The sequence below is a fragment of the Falco rusticolus genome, chromosome 5, assembly GCF_015220075.1.
Source record: "Falco rusticolus isolate bFalRus1 chromosome 5, bFalRus1.pri, whole genome shotgun sequence".
Taxonomy (NCBI): Eukaryota; Metazoa; Chordata; class Aves; order Falconiformes; family Falconidae; genus Falco; species Falco rusticolus.
Genome location: NC_051191.1, coordinates 14,476,289 through 14,489,358, shown reverse-complemented (window position 1 = coordinate 14,489,358; position 13,070 = coordinate 14,476,289). Strand labels below are relative to the sequence as shown.

The window sequence follows — 13,070 nt, the reverse complement described above, 5'->3', positions numbered from 1 at the left end:
CATGCCCAAGCGTTTCCCTCTCCAAATATCCCTGGATCTTGGAACCCCTGGGATTCTTTTCCCGTGTTGTTCTTTTTACATCCTGTTGAAGAGCAGAAAAAAAAAATCAGAAAACTTTCTTCTCCTTTTTATCCTTCAGGTTTTCTGACTCCCGGCCGTCCTGCCAACATTTAGCGCTCTCAGAAGACTCTCCATAGCCAGGTTCTTGGAAAAGGGATGTCCTGGAGCATTCACACGTGGTGGTGTGAAAATATAGATTGTTTGGTTGTGTTTTTTTAATTTGTTTTGGGGGTCTGGAATTTTTTTTTGGGGGGGTTCTTTTTATCTTTAAAAGATGATATAATATAATAAATATAATAAGAAAAGAAAAGTAGAGAAAGGAAAATAAAAGTAGAGAAAAGAAAATAAAAGATAAATAAAATAAAAGAAAATAAAAGAAAAGAAAAGAAAAGAAAGAAAAGAAAAGAAAAGAAAAGAAAAGAAAAGAAAAGAAAAGAAAAGAAAAGAAAAGAAAAAAAAAGAAAAAAAGAAGAAAAGAAAAGAAAAGAAAAGAAAAAAAAAGAAAAGACAAGAAAAGAAAAGAAAAGAAAAGAAAAGAAAAGAAAAGAAAAGAAAAGAAAAGAAAAGAAAAAAGACTATAAAATAACCTCCTAGGAACCTCCACTAGGACACTGGATACAAGGAGTATCTCCATCACCCAAGGAGTTTTGCTCAACACTCAGTTGGACCTACTCTCCAACACCCTCCAAGATAATTAAAGAAAAATATATTTTTTTCCTCTTTTCAACACCTGGTACTGGCGCGTTGGCATTAAATCCCACAGCCATGTAGCAAAGGTGACTCTTGGAGGAGCATGAGGTTTGCAAGATGGTCTTGCCAGAGACTAAGACTGAAGGAAGGATGGAGAAGATGCTTGAAAATGAACGTGCGGGACGATGGAGCCTACGATGGCATCGAGAACGCGAGGTGTGAGGTTTTCTCACGCAAATCTTGGTGTTCCCCAGACGGAGTCACCTTTGACGAGGTGAATTCCAGGGGTCCATCTTGCAGCCTCATCGGTGATGACCTTGTCTGGAAAATGGGCAGAAGGAAAGCATGGATTAACTTTCTTAGGGATGCAGGCGAGGGGAAGGATTGTCGGGATTGTAGCAGCTCAACTGGACGCCTCGTATCATCAGGTGGTGCCGCCGATGCCCAGGAGTGCAATATTCTGCCCAGGAGATTTTTAATGGAATTCTGTCTGCCTTTTGGGCTCCCCTGCCGGCGCTGCTGAATGCGATGCATCTTTGAAGAAATCGAGGGCGGAACATTTGGGGTCTGACGAATGCTCCTGGTGTATCTGGCCTGCATGGTGGGAGATGGGATAGATGAGGGGGGGAAAGGTGCTGAACAGGAGGCTTTGAAGTGGGAAGGAAAGGGAAGGGGAAGGGGAAAGGGGAAGGGGAAAGGGAAAGGGGAAAGGGAAAGGGGAAGGGGAAGGGGAAGGGGAAGGGGAAGGGGAAGGGGAAGGGGAAGGGGAAGGGGAAGGAAAGGAAAGGGAAAGGGAAAGGGAAAGGGAAAGGGAAAGGGAAAGGGAAAGGGAAAGGTAGAGAAAAGTAGAGAAAATGAGAGGAAAGGAGAGGAAAGGAGAGAAAAGGAGAGAAAAGGAAAATTATATATTGTCTTATTATTTCTATATCTCACAATGCTCTGTTTCTTGCATGGTCATACTTCCAACTTCGAATCACCCTAGCGAGTGATGAGCTCATGCAACACCCCGTGCTGGTTTCCCCGCCTCCCCTTCATGCCATTCTCTTAATTCCACGTAATTTCCAGAAAGCCGTACTAGAAAAACGAGTCGTGCTGCGCAAGAGGGTTTGAAACATAATCCGCTCGTGGACTTTGGATCTACCATTGGCAAGTCAAACCTTTGGATCTCTCCTACTAGAGGGTGTTGGCACCTGTGGGCTGAGGCGTTGCACCCAAGAGCAAAACCTTGCTCATGGTGAAAGTTCAGCACTCAAGACTTGCAAGATTTCATAAGGAAATTAAAGTCCATCCCCTCTACAGACATGGAAAAGGAAAGGCTGTACGTACAGGTAACATGAGCCAAATGCCCCTCACTTCCATAATCCATGGGGAATTTCAAAGGGATCCTCTGGATCTCGCTCTTCAGGTAAGGAATTGAAGGGCGGCTGCAAGAGAATTGCGCGCGGCAAGGTTTCCAGAGGGGGTTGCATGAATATTGAGCTGGTGGTTTGCTATTTATAGACCCAGGGAATTATTCCAGCCTGGAATTAAAAGGCTTTTTCCTTGCTTGGATCGGTGGGAACGCGCTTGTGAGTGCCACTGTTAAATAATGTTATAATCAACTTGTTAAAGCTCGTTTGCATTTCTTTTTATTTCCCGCCTTGCTGTAATGAATAAAATGCACTGCTTACTGAAGCACGAGGAATGCCTACATCTGACCGACAGTTTTCATTTGGAATCCGTTGCTATCCACCAGCAACTTTTATTAAGGAAATTAATTGCTGAAACGCTGATGGTTGGCGGTGAGGTTGCTCCAAAGAGCGTGTTTGCGGCAGGAGTTGTGATGGTTGGGGTTGGTTGGAGGGCTGCAACGGGCTGATTCCGAGATTCCGAGACATCTTTCCATTTTTTTTTTTAAATTTAAATTTTAAAAATTTAAAATTTTTAAAAAGCAAATTTATTTGCTTTTTTTTTTTGTCAGAAGTATAGACTTGCTGTGTGTTTGCCTGGTGGTCTGTATACCAATAAGACTGACTTCTGATGTATACCACGATATAATTATCTTCATTAATCAAGTATAACTCAGGTATAAATTTATCCTGCCGATAATCAGTATGAAGGATAGAGATTTTGATGTTCATCTATGCGCAAGCAATAAACCTTTGTGAGATTTTCCAGCTGGCAAATTGTGCAAATCTGCAGCATTTATTTTGTCTTTCCTTTTTCAAAAATAATATTTGCTCGGCGTCTGAGAGCTCGTAGCTTTCTTTGGAGGACGGTAAACTAGAAATAAAGCAAAAGCAAACTAAACCAGGCTCTGTAGCTTTGCTGCAGGGGGATTTTTTAAGCCTTTTTATGCTTCCTTTGTTCATTCTACATCTTGGAAATGCTGACTGTACGGGGCCAAAAGTTAATCATCCAACAGAAAGGGCGATAAATGAGGGTAGGTCAGGACAAGGGGCATTCTGCAGCAGTTGTCTCTACTTTCAGTTTTTCAGAGCTCACACAAAAAGCCTCTAGGTGGAGGAAAATACTTATATTTTGCATTAAAAAAACTCTTGAAACATTGGGTGAGACCCTGCACCTACACTTACACCCCTAGAACACAGCATCCTCCCCGAGTTGCTCTACAGCAACTGACCAGTGGCTTCATCTTCCCTATGGATTCCTCCCCGAGTAGCCAAACATACTCGCTTCACTCAGGCACAATGGGTGAATTTCACCTGTTGCTGCTTTTCCTGACTCCGTGGGTCTGGAATAATCATTGGAAGGCCAATGCATGCTGCATAGGTCAGGAACGCTCCCAGCTGAAGCGGTGGTTTCAAAGGGCACGCACATCCGCTAATGGTTGAAGCCTGTAAAAGTCTCATTCAAACCAGGAATGATGTGGAAATTCATGGTCTTCTGTCATTTTTGAAGACCCTTTCTCGAAATCCTCGCTTCTTCCTCCAACTACCCCCAACAACAGGTTTTGGCCAAGGAGGTATGAGTAGGAGGGACAACCTACGGAGTTTCAGTGCACTGTAGATGTTTTCTAGAACTTAGACAGGAATGAGCTTTTTAAAGACACTGCCAGCCTCAGGATTTCACCTACCTCAAGTTAGACACATCCTACTGGCTTTACATTTAGCTTTGTGTCATCTAGAAAGATGTTGCTGTCCTGGCTAGAAGTTCCCCGAACACTGAGCATCTCATGGATGCTTGGGGACCAGGCATGGTCCAATACGGTGTTTTTCCAAGCCTCTCAAAAATAACCCTCTTTTCTCTGGTGGTCAAGCCTAAGCCTTAAAATCACTGCTTAATCAATTGACTTTCACTAAAACCAGCTTATTCTGTCCTTTTCCTAATGTCACTCAAAGGTACCTGAACATCTCTGAGGATTTGTCCTTGCATCACTCCATATAGAGCAATATATAGAAAGCTCATGGCTCCAGTTAGATCCACTCTTCCCATCATCTGTTCCGTGCTGGAAAAGATTGCAGTAAGTCCGTTAAGATTTACCCTGGATGTTCTGCTTCTTGATGTCTTACGAAACTACAAGGCAACGCGTTGCGGAGTTCAGCTGGCGACAACTCTTCCCATCATTATTTTCCTACAGCTTGTTGGTTTAGTCACAGGTAAATCCAGGTTCTGTTCTAGTCCCAGTTGGATTTTAGAAGAGGTTTGATTTCCAGAGTGTGTGGATAGAAAGGGAAGCGATGGACCTGTTGGAGGGGGTCCAAATGAGGCACAAAATTGATCGGGGATGATGGTGGAACAGCTTTCCTGTGAGAGTTGGCGTTGTCCAACATGGAGAAGGCTCTGGGAAGACCTTCTTGAAGCCTTCCCATACTTAAAAGGGGCTTTCAAGAAAGACAGGGACACTTTTTAGTAGGACCTGTAGTGATAGATGAGGGGCAATGGTTTTACACTAAAAGTGGGCAGATCCAGTCTAGAAATAAGGAAGAAATGTTTGTTGGTGCTGGTGGTGGAACACTGGCACAGGTTGCCCATGGAGGTGGTTGCTGCCCCACCCCTGAGAACATCAAAGGTGAGGTTGGATGGGGCTCTGAGTGAAATGATCTGGTTGAAGATGTCCCTGTTCACTGCACGGGGGTTGGACTAGATCTTCTTTAAAGGACCCTTCCAACCCCAACTATTCCATGATTCTAGGACAGGTAAGATTTACATCTCTTCTCTTCTTGCAGGCCAGTTTAGAATCACCCCTCCTAACAATCCTGTCATTGGAGTCATTGGAAATGAAGTCACCCTGCCCTGTCAGGTGGAAGTCACGGCAATGCCCGAGCAATTCTCCATTCAGTGGACATTTACTGGAAACTCCAAAAATATCAATGTGGTTGTTTACGATAGAAGAAAAACAGACACTTCGGTTCTTGAGGACCAGGCATACCAGGGCAGGACAAATTTTTTTCCATCTGGATTAAACAAGGGAAACGTGTCCCTTCACCTGAAAAACATCATGATCTTGGACAAAGGGAAATACACCTGCAGTGTCTTTTTTGAGCAATGGTATGATGCGGTGGTGGTTTACCTGGAAGTGGGAGGTGAGTGGAACAACAGGCTTTTGCTCCTTCTTCCTCAGTCCAGTTGAGTAACAGAAAGGACTGAAGGGTGTCCATGGGCTGGATTCATCTCGCTTGCTTGAGAGAAAGTCTTGTCTTCTGTTTGTTGGAGCATCTTGGTTGGCTGGAGTTTCTTGGTTGGTTGGCTGGAGTGTCTTTGGTTGGTTGGCTGGAGCCTCTTGGTTGGTCAGCTGGAGCTTCATTGCTTGCCTGGAGCTTCTTGGTTGCCTGGAGCTTCTTTGGTTAGCTGGAGCTTCTTGGCTGGCTGGAGCTTCTTAGTTGACTGCAGCTTGGTTTTTTGCTGTTCTATAGCTAAAGGTGATGAGTCTTTGGTCTCCCTGGATGGTCACACGGGTCAGGGCGTTGGCGTCACCTGCAAGTCCCGGGGATGGTTTCCAGAGCCCAAAGTTGTTTGGCTGAACAGCAAAGGCCAGCCACGGCACGAGGCTGTGACCACCCAAAACGTGAAGACTTCTTCAGGGTTTTTTGATGTTGTGAGTTCCATGTGTGTTGAACCAGGCTCTGACAAGGAAGTCACCTGCAGCGTCATCAACAACCTGCTCAACGCAGGGTGTGAATCCCGAGTGCTGATTTCAGGTGAGTGACCTCCAGGCTCAGGACCCCTTGGTGGGCTGCTCCCTGGTGTCTCTCTATTGACCCTGGTGTGATGCCCCAGCACAAACACCCCGTCTTTAGGTGGCTAATGTGATAAGAAGTCCACCTTTACATCTTAGATCACTTGTTACCTTCAAGATCAATATAAAAAAGATAAAAAAGATAAATCCCGACGCAGAGCTGCTGTTTGGGAGCACTGTGCAATTTGGAGAGGGAAAGGTTTAGAAGAGCTCACGAGGGAGGCAGTGAAGGAAATGTCACAACTAATCAAATGGCTCTAAACGCTTTGGCCGTGGGAGCCCGTCACAGCTATTTGGCAAACACCGGGTGAAAGCGACACCGTTTATATTTCACAGATGTCTTCTTTCCTTCCACTTCACCCTGGATGACAGCCTTCCTCGTGATTTTATTCCTGGATATTGCTGTTTTTGCAGCTACAGGCTATAAACTGACCCGTAAGTATTTCCACCCCTAACAGCCAGGGCAGAAGTTTTCCCCTGAGATGCAAAACACTTGAAAACTCAACGTTTTAACGTCAAAGTCAGGAAGGGACGGATGGGAGGGAGAAGGAAAGAGGGAAAAATTAACAGTGGTGTAATTAAAAATGAGAGGTTTATATAGGGGCTGCACGTGTGAATGCCCAGGGAATCTTTTCCATGGCTATGAGATGCCACTTTCTATGAGCACCAACCTTTACGGGCACGGGATATTCTTTTAGTTTTTAGACTAGTGGATTTGGAAACATTGAAATTTGACTTCGATATTCCCAACGGACAGCTTGTTTAAAAAAATTACAACCTTTTTAACAGTTTCTTTGTTTTTCCAGGTAGTTTTAAGGAAACCCGTAAAGCAGGTGAGTAGCCAAGCACAGATATATATATATTATAGATAGATAGATAAAAAATATAGATTATAGATAGACAGATAGATAACATACATATATACAAATATATATAATATAAACCCATACAAACACCTTGTAGGAGAAATATTTATGCTTCTGAGCCAGCGAGAGCCTCAGAATCAGTTTTTAGGCACGATAATAACGTGGGCATGATCAATATTTCAGTTTTTCAGAGCAGCAAGGTGAAAAAAAAAAAAAACCACATATATATATATGCACACATACTGAAATGTCCACATCAGCTGATGAATCCAAACCAAACTCTTTACTGCCTACCTACTTGCACGTGGAAGTCCCCCTCGCCACTCGCGTTTCTCCCGATGGTGAAGGTATAGAGGGGCTGCTTCAGTAGACAGTTGGCATTCCCAGAGCTCTTTTGTCTTCAGGAATTCCCAAGGTCTGTTGCTGAGATAACCCTGTGTTAAAATGACTTGGTCTTTCTACAGAAGTGAGGGGTTCCACTTTCAACTAGCATTCCTGGGACGGGTATAATTTATTTTTTTATTGTTTTAAGATACTGAATAATTAATATTTTTTTTTCTTTTCAGTAACTTCAAAGAAGGCCATACTAGCAGGTAAATGCTCCTTGAAAATGGTGAGGATATCCTCAAGGCATAAAAAATCAAGGACACTCTCCTAGGGGGGGTTGGTTTGTTGGGCATGAAGCTCAAAAGTAGCAGCCATCGGCATAAAGGGGTCGGTGGCAATTAGTCCCATTGTCCTTTATAATTAAGAGGTGTTGACCCCTCCAGAGGCAGCCTGGAGTAGATCACTGGGGTAACCTTCTGCTGCTTGCAAGATGCTGAACGAACAGATCCAAGGTGATCCAGTACGACTGCGCTGAGGTCCTGAGGGATATCCCTAGGGATGCTGCAATGGCTCAGGCAATGCCACCATCCCCTGCCAGGCTCACACTCTAAATTTTTACGTTGTGATCCAGCAATCCGCGTGTTCTGATCTTTTGCCTCCTCCACTTTCGCCCGCTAGTAATTCTCCAAATTATTAGAGAAGAAAAAAAAATTAAATACCGAGGCTTGAGCCCTGGGCTGCCAAATTGCACCCCATGGCTTTGACCCAGGCAGTCGAGCGCGAAGAAATGAGCAGCACCCTCACAGTAAGGAATTTCTTACTAATTGCTAATTGAAATCGACCTTCTTTCTGTTGAAACCCATTCCCCCTCGCCCTGCCTGCCCCTGCCCTCCTCGCTGAGCATCTCCGCCTTCTCCTGAGCATCTCCAACCCCACCATTTCATGGTCACTGTGGCCAAGGCTGCCTTGGAGCTTCACATTTGCCACCAGCCCCTACTTGTTGGTGAGCACAAGGTCCAGCATAGCACCTCTCCTCCTTGGCTGGCCGGAGTGAGATGGATTGAGGTCCCCCTCCCATGGCAACTTCAGTTGAAAGTCCTCTTCACCAGCTCAGAAAGCCCAGAGCCAGAGATGCTCTTCATGGACCCCATCATCTCCCCATCGATGAGGTTTCTCAAAGCAAATCCCATGGTCCAAGTGGCCTGATCCTTGTCTTGACTTGGGAGGTGAGGGATGGACTTCCTACCTCGACCCCAAGGGACCTACAAAGCAACCAGATGAGAGACATTCATCTTGTAGGTACCTAAAAGAGGTCAGGTGAAGGTCAACTCAGCTCTCCAGACAACAGTTAGGATCTCCTCCAAATTTCTCTGCTAATTCACCTCCTGGCTTATTTCATTTTGCAATTCTCCGTGCAGCTGCACCTTGGTGACCTCAGCAAATAGATGAAGTCGATCGTGGGTGGTCCTATGTTGGTGCGTTCCTGGAGAAAAAGAAAGGAAAAGTATTCAAGAGAACGTTGCAATTAAAGTTTTGAAATCTGATTAAAATGTAGACATTAAGAATCATGTATCATTTCTTTCAGAAAAACAAGAATTGGAGAAAAAAATAGGTAAGAACACAGTTTCCCTGTTCCTTTGAGCACTTCTAGAGTGCATACTACTTACATCCCCAGAAGAGCAAATGAGAAGTAGATTTTTTATAGATTAAATATTCCTGGGTGAGTCTGTTCCCTTTAACAAGCATTTTTAGACCCGTTTTTGAGTATGATTATAAATTCCAAAATGATCCATTTCCCGATAAGCTTTAGGAATCAAGGGAAATGAAATAATTGAAAAGCTCAGCTCATCCTTTCTAACATCTAAATTCAACCAACTGGCCAGCCGGTAATGCTTTTTCTTTTTTCTTTGTTGTTGTTTTGCTTGTTGATCAACGTAGAAATACAGAAGAAAACACAGGAAGCAGGTAAATATAGTTCTGCAATTAAGATAATGTCAATCAACTCTTACCAATAGGTGCAGATGAGAGAACAAAAAGAAGCTGCTTCGTAGGAAAGCCTAGCAACTTGCCTTCACTCAAATGATTCTTACTTCTTCCTTGTTTCTAGTCACCGTTAAAGGTTATTTTTTTAGTGTGGCTGCTCTTGCATGCTTTTCTGCCGCTGTGCAAACCCTCTACTGGGAGGCCTGCTGTCCCGCCCTGACCTGCTGCTCCTGATTTATTCCACTTCCCAGTCATTCCAACCACTGTAGCCAGCATCACAAAGCCCCCCCAGAATTACAGCTTGGACTCTATCCGGAGAAATATTGGCTTGGGATGTTGAGGGACGTACAACCAGTAGGGAAAACACCTTGTGGTGCTTCCCCTTCTCTCCCTGCTTCATCCCTTGATGGAGATGCCCAGCTGGAGGGGACACATATGGCAAAGACCCCCCTTGGAGGTCAACTCTGTTTGGGTGAGGCACCCTCCTGAGCAGCAGGCGCAGACTTCAGGGCAACTCAAGTCATTAATTTGACTTACAAATCGCAAGCGTTGGGTTGTGCCTGTGAACAGCAAGTAGATAAATGGCCTGAGAGGACAGATGGAAATACAGCAAGGAGGATGCTAGCGGTGCCCTCAATACTCATCAGCAACATTGCTAATTGCATCCTGAGGATTCAAAGCATAGATACCTGCGTTGGGTCGCTTACAGCTGTGTACTGAACCATTCCGCCTTCATTTGGGTGGGAATTCCGCTGTTGGTACCGGGATCTATAGGTTCTGCTGGGATGCATGACTAAGGCGAGAAGGACAGGAAAAAGAAAGAATAAAAAGAGTGCCATCCCTCCAAAGTGTAGAGACCGTGCAGCATAGGGCCATTAACACCTGGCTTTTATCCACAATGTATGCTTATAGGAATTTGAGACGACAAGTTTTCACGCAGCACATTTTAAAGGAAAACATCAATCCAGGATTTGCACCGCGATAAAAATAATTCCTTCCGATCTCACCCCTTCATCGTTATCTCCTCGAGTTTTCATTGCACTAATTCCTGTTGTTCCTTTACAGAAATGTCCAATGACAGTAATCAGATCGGTAAGAAAACATCTTGTAAAAAAATTATATTTTTAAATTTTTTTTATAAATTTTGATATAGAAATATAAATGTTGATAAAAATATATTTTTATCAACCTTATGATCAATAAAGCAAGTGTTCAGATGAGCCCGACTATGCCAGCCATGAGGTTGAAGCCAAAGCAAATCTCTCTCCACAGCGAGGTTTGCATTTCTCCTTCCAGAGGTGCTCTGGGCTATGAATAATCCTCCTTCCAGGAAGTTTTTCTTCCTTAAAAATTCAACCAAAGCTACAGACACCTACGGCACATCCCGTGTTTTCCCCTTACAAATCGCATCCCCATCCAACATTCCAATGGCAGGCAAGAAATTAATTTCCTCCACCCAGCCCAGATGGCCGACTTCATGTCCTCCAAACTGTTCACCCTGCCATGAAGCCTCCAAAATTTAAAGCACACAAATTTTAAAAAACTCCTGGCACTGGCACGTCGCTAGAGCTCTGACTATGGGGAGCTGCCCGACTACCTGAAAAAGCCCTCACAAAAATCCATTTTATTAATTAAAGCAACTTTCCCTTTCAGATCAACTGAAACTGGAATGTGGTAAGTGGTTTAAAAGTTTTATTTTAAGGGTGTATGTATGGGTAAATGAAGCCAGCCCCTGGGTAGAATCGTGATGATGATAATTGCACATCGATAGAAACACAGCAGGGGACAAGGACCCAGAGCGTAATAGATCCGTAGAACGCTATTCTGTCTTTCCTTCCCGTAGGATTTTGGGAAGCCCGGAGCCACGCAGGTAAGCGGGTGGGAGGAGGGGGGTGAAAATTCCCCGGCCAAATGTCCAAGCCACCCCCAGGTGGCAACGCCGCGGCGTGGGGGATGTACCAGCTGCGCTGGGGTCACAGCAATATCCCGGGCTTGGCTGATGGGAAAAGGGTCCGGGATGATGGGAAGAGGGAGGGAAGGGGCTGCTGGGATGCGTCACCGCCCGGGGTGGGATGCGGGGACAGTGCTGGAGGGGACGGGGCGACGGATGGGGAAGGGAAGGAGATGCCCTGTGGAGGGCGGGGAGGACGCGCGCCCCGCAGGGGACGTGGCCGCGAGCACCGCGGTGCCCCTCGGGCCATCGGCGGCTGCGGGGAACGCAGGAATTCCTGCTGGAGTCACGCCAGGACGGCTCCCAGCCGGGAACACTTCACCCGTAGCCCCGCGCCCACCAGCTCACCGGCCCATCCTCCCGTTGCCCTCCAGTTCCCGTGAGGCCGGATCCCGACGGCCGAGTCCTGGAGCTGCGGGTGCCGGCGGCCCCGGGCGCGGAGAGCGAAGCGTCGGACCCCGCCGGCACCTGCGCCGGCTCCACAGTCCCCGTGCTGGTGGGGAAGGAAGGGTTTGCAGCCGGGAAGCACTACTGGGAGGTGGCGGTGGGCGATGGGCAGGACTGGGTGCTGGGGGTGCTGGGGGACGCGGGGGGGCAGGGGGAGGAGGGGGCGCCCTGCGGGGAGGGGGAGGGCTGCTGGGCGCTGCACAGCTCCCGGGGGCAGGTTTACTCCAGCGGCGGAGGCAGCGGCAGCGAGAGGCTGCAGCGGGGGGCTGCGGTGGTCGGGGTGCTCCTGGACCTGGAGGGAGGGCAGGTGAACTTCTACGACGTGGAGCAGACGGCCGTCATGGTGCCAGCGCCCCTGCGGCTCGGGAAGGGACGCGCGGGACGGTTCTACCCGTTCCTGTCCCGACGGGAAGGGACGGACACACCGCGCATCCTCCCGGTCTCCACCCCTCCCCCGCTGAAGCTGCTTTAAAGACACCCACGGGCTGAGGGAGAGACCCTGCCCTGGGAAGAGGAAGGGGAACGGCAGATCCGAGACGTCGGTGATGTACAGCGGAAGGAGGCGACGCCAGAGGCTGCAACAGGGGGAACGAACTGGGAAAGGAAAAACCAACCGGCTGAAAGGAGACCGGACTCGGATTCAGCCACCGCCAGGCAGGATCCCAGTCCCAGCAGAGCTCGTGGAAGCCTGACCAGGACACCGGCGCGTTCGGTTGCTCCGGGATAACGGCACTTTAGGGGATGTCGTGCCTTTCCCTCTGCCGGCAACGCGCGTGGTACCCAGCGCTCCGCCGACGTCGGGCTGAGCACCTCCGCCAGCGCCGGGCGAGCCCCGTCCTGCCGCTGCCGTATCCAGCAGTGGAATAAAACGTCTTTTGAAAGGAAAAGAGCGGCGTCTTTTATCATCGTGACCCTGCAGCTCATTGGGACGTTTAGGGCAGGAAGAGTTAAAGGAGAGGGCACGTGTTCCAGCAGGGCACTGAGGGTGCCTTGTTTCCCTGCGAGGCTGCGAGGGGTTGACCCTCCCTCCTCCTCACTGGGGGGAAACTGGGAGGAACTGGAAGCAGGAAACTGATGGGTAACAGTACAGATGGAGCAATCACTCACTAATTGGGTAAAAAGAGATTAGGTTGGGGGGATTTAACCCAATTTACTGCAAGTTGGCAAAAAATATTCCATTACTGGTTTGGGTATGGGGAAATGAAAGACAGAGGAAGTTTCCAATCCACTTCCACCCTTTCCCACGCTCTCCCCCACACCCAGCCCCACTCCAGCCACTCTTCCCTCACCTTTCTACCCCTGGAGGTTCTGCGGAGTCTCCCCGGCGAGGGGCTGAGGGGTTTCTCTGCGCCGCTCCTTGCCTCTCCCTTGCTCCCCTGCAGGTCCTCCGTGGGCTGTGCTGCCTTCCAAGGTATCCCTGCTCCGTCATCCCCTGGCTGCCAGCCCTTCAGGGGGTACCTGCTCTTGGAGCCCTCCTTCTCCTCCTCTGACCTGCTCATGTTCCTTTTTCTTTTGGGCTGTTGTGCTGTAACCCAAGCCGGCAACGCGACTGCTGCTCGCCGCCTCGGGA

At 47.6% G+C, this 13,070-nt stretch overlaps 1 protein-coding gene across 1 annotated transcript; it reads left to right on the top strand.

The window, feature by feature from the left end:
- The first annotated feature begins 1,829 nt into the window (after nt 1-1,829).
- Nucleotides 1,830-12,387, top strand: LOC119148278 (butyrophilin subfamily 1 member A1-like). The gene is made up of 13 exons (XM_037388246.1): nt 1,830-2,078; nt 4,089-4,346; nt 4,917-5,273; nt 5,604-5,888; nt 6,263-6,361; nt 6,733-6,759; nt 7,359-7,385; nt 8,705-8,731; nt 9,058-9,130; nt 10,055-10,194; nt 10,756-10,776; nt 10,946-10,972; nt 11,428-12,387. The coding sequence occupies exons 2-13, from the start codon at nt 4,154-4,156 to the stop codon at nt 11,970-11,972; spliced, it is 1,821 nt and encodes a 606-aa protein (XP_037244143.1). The 5' UTR covers nt 1,830-2,078; nt 4,089-4,153; the 3' UTR covers nt 11,973-12,387.
- The last annotated feature ends 683 nt before the right edge of the window (nt 12,388-13,070 follow it).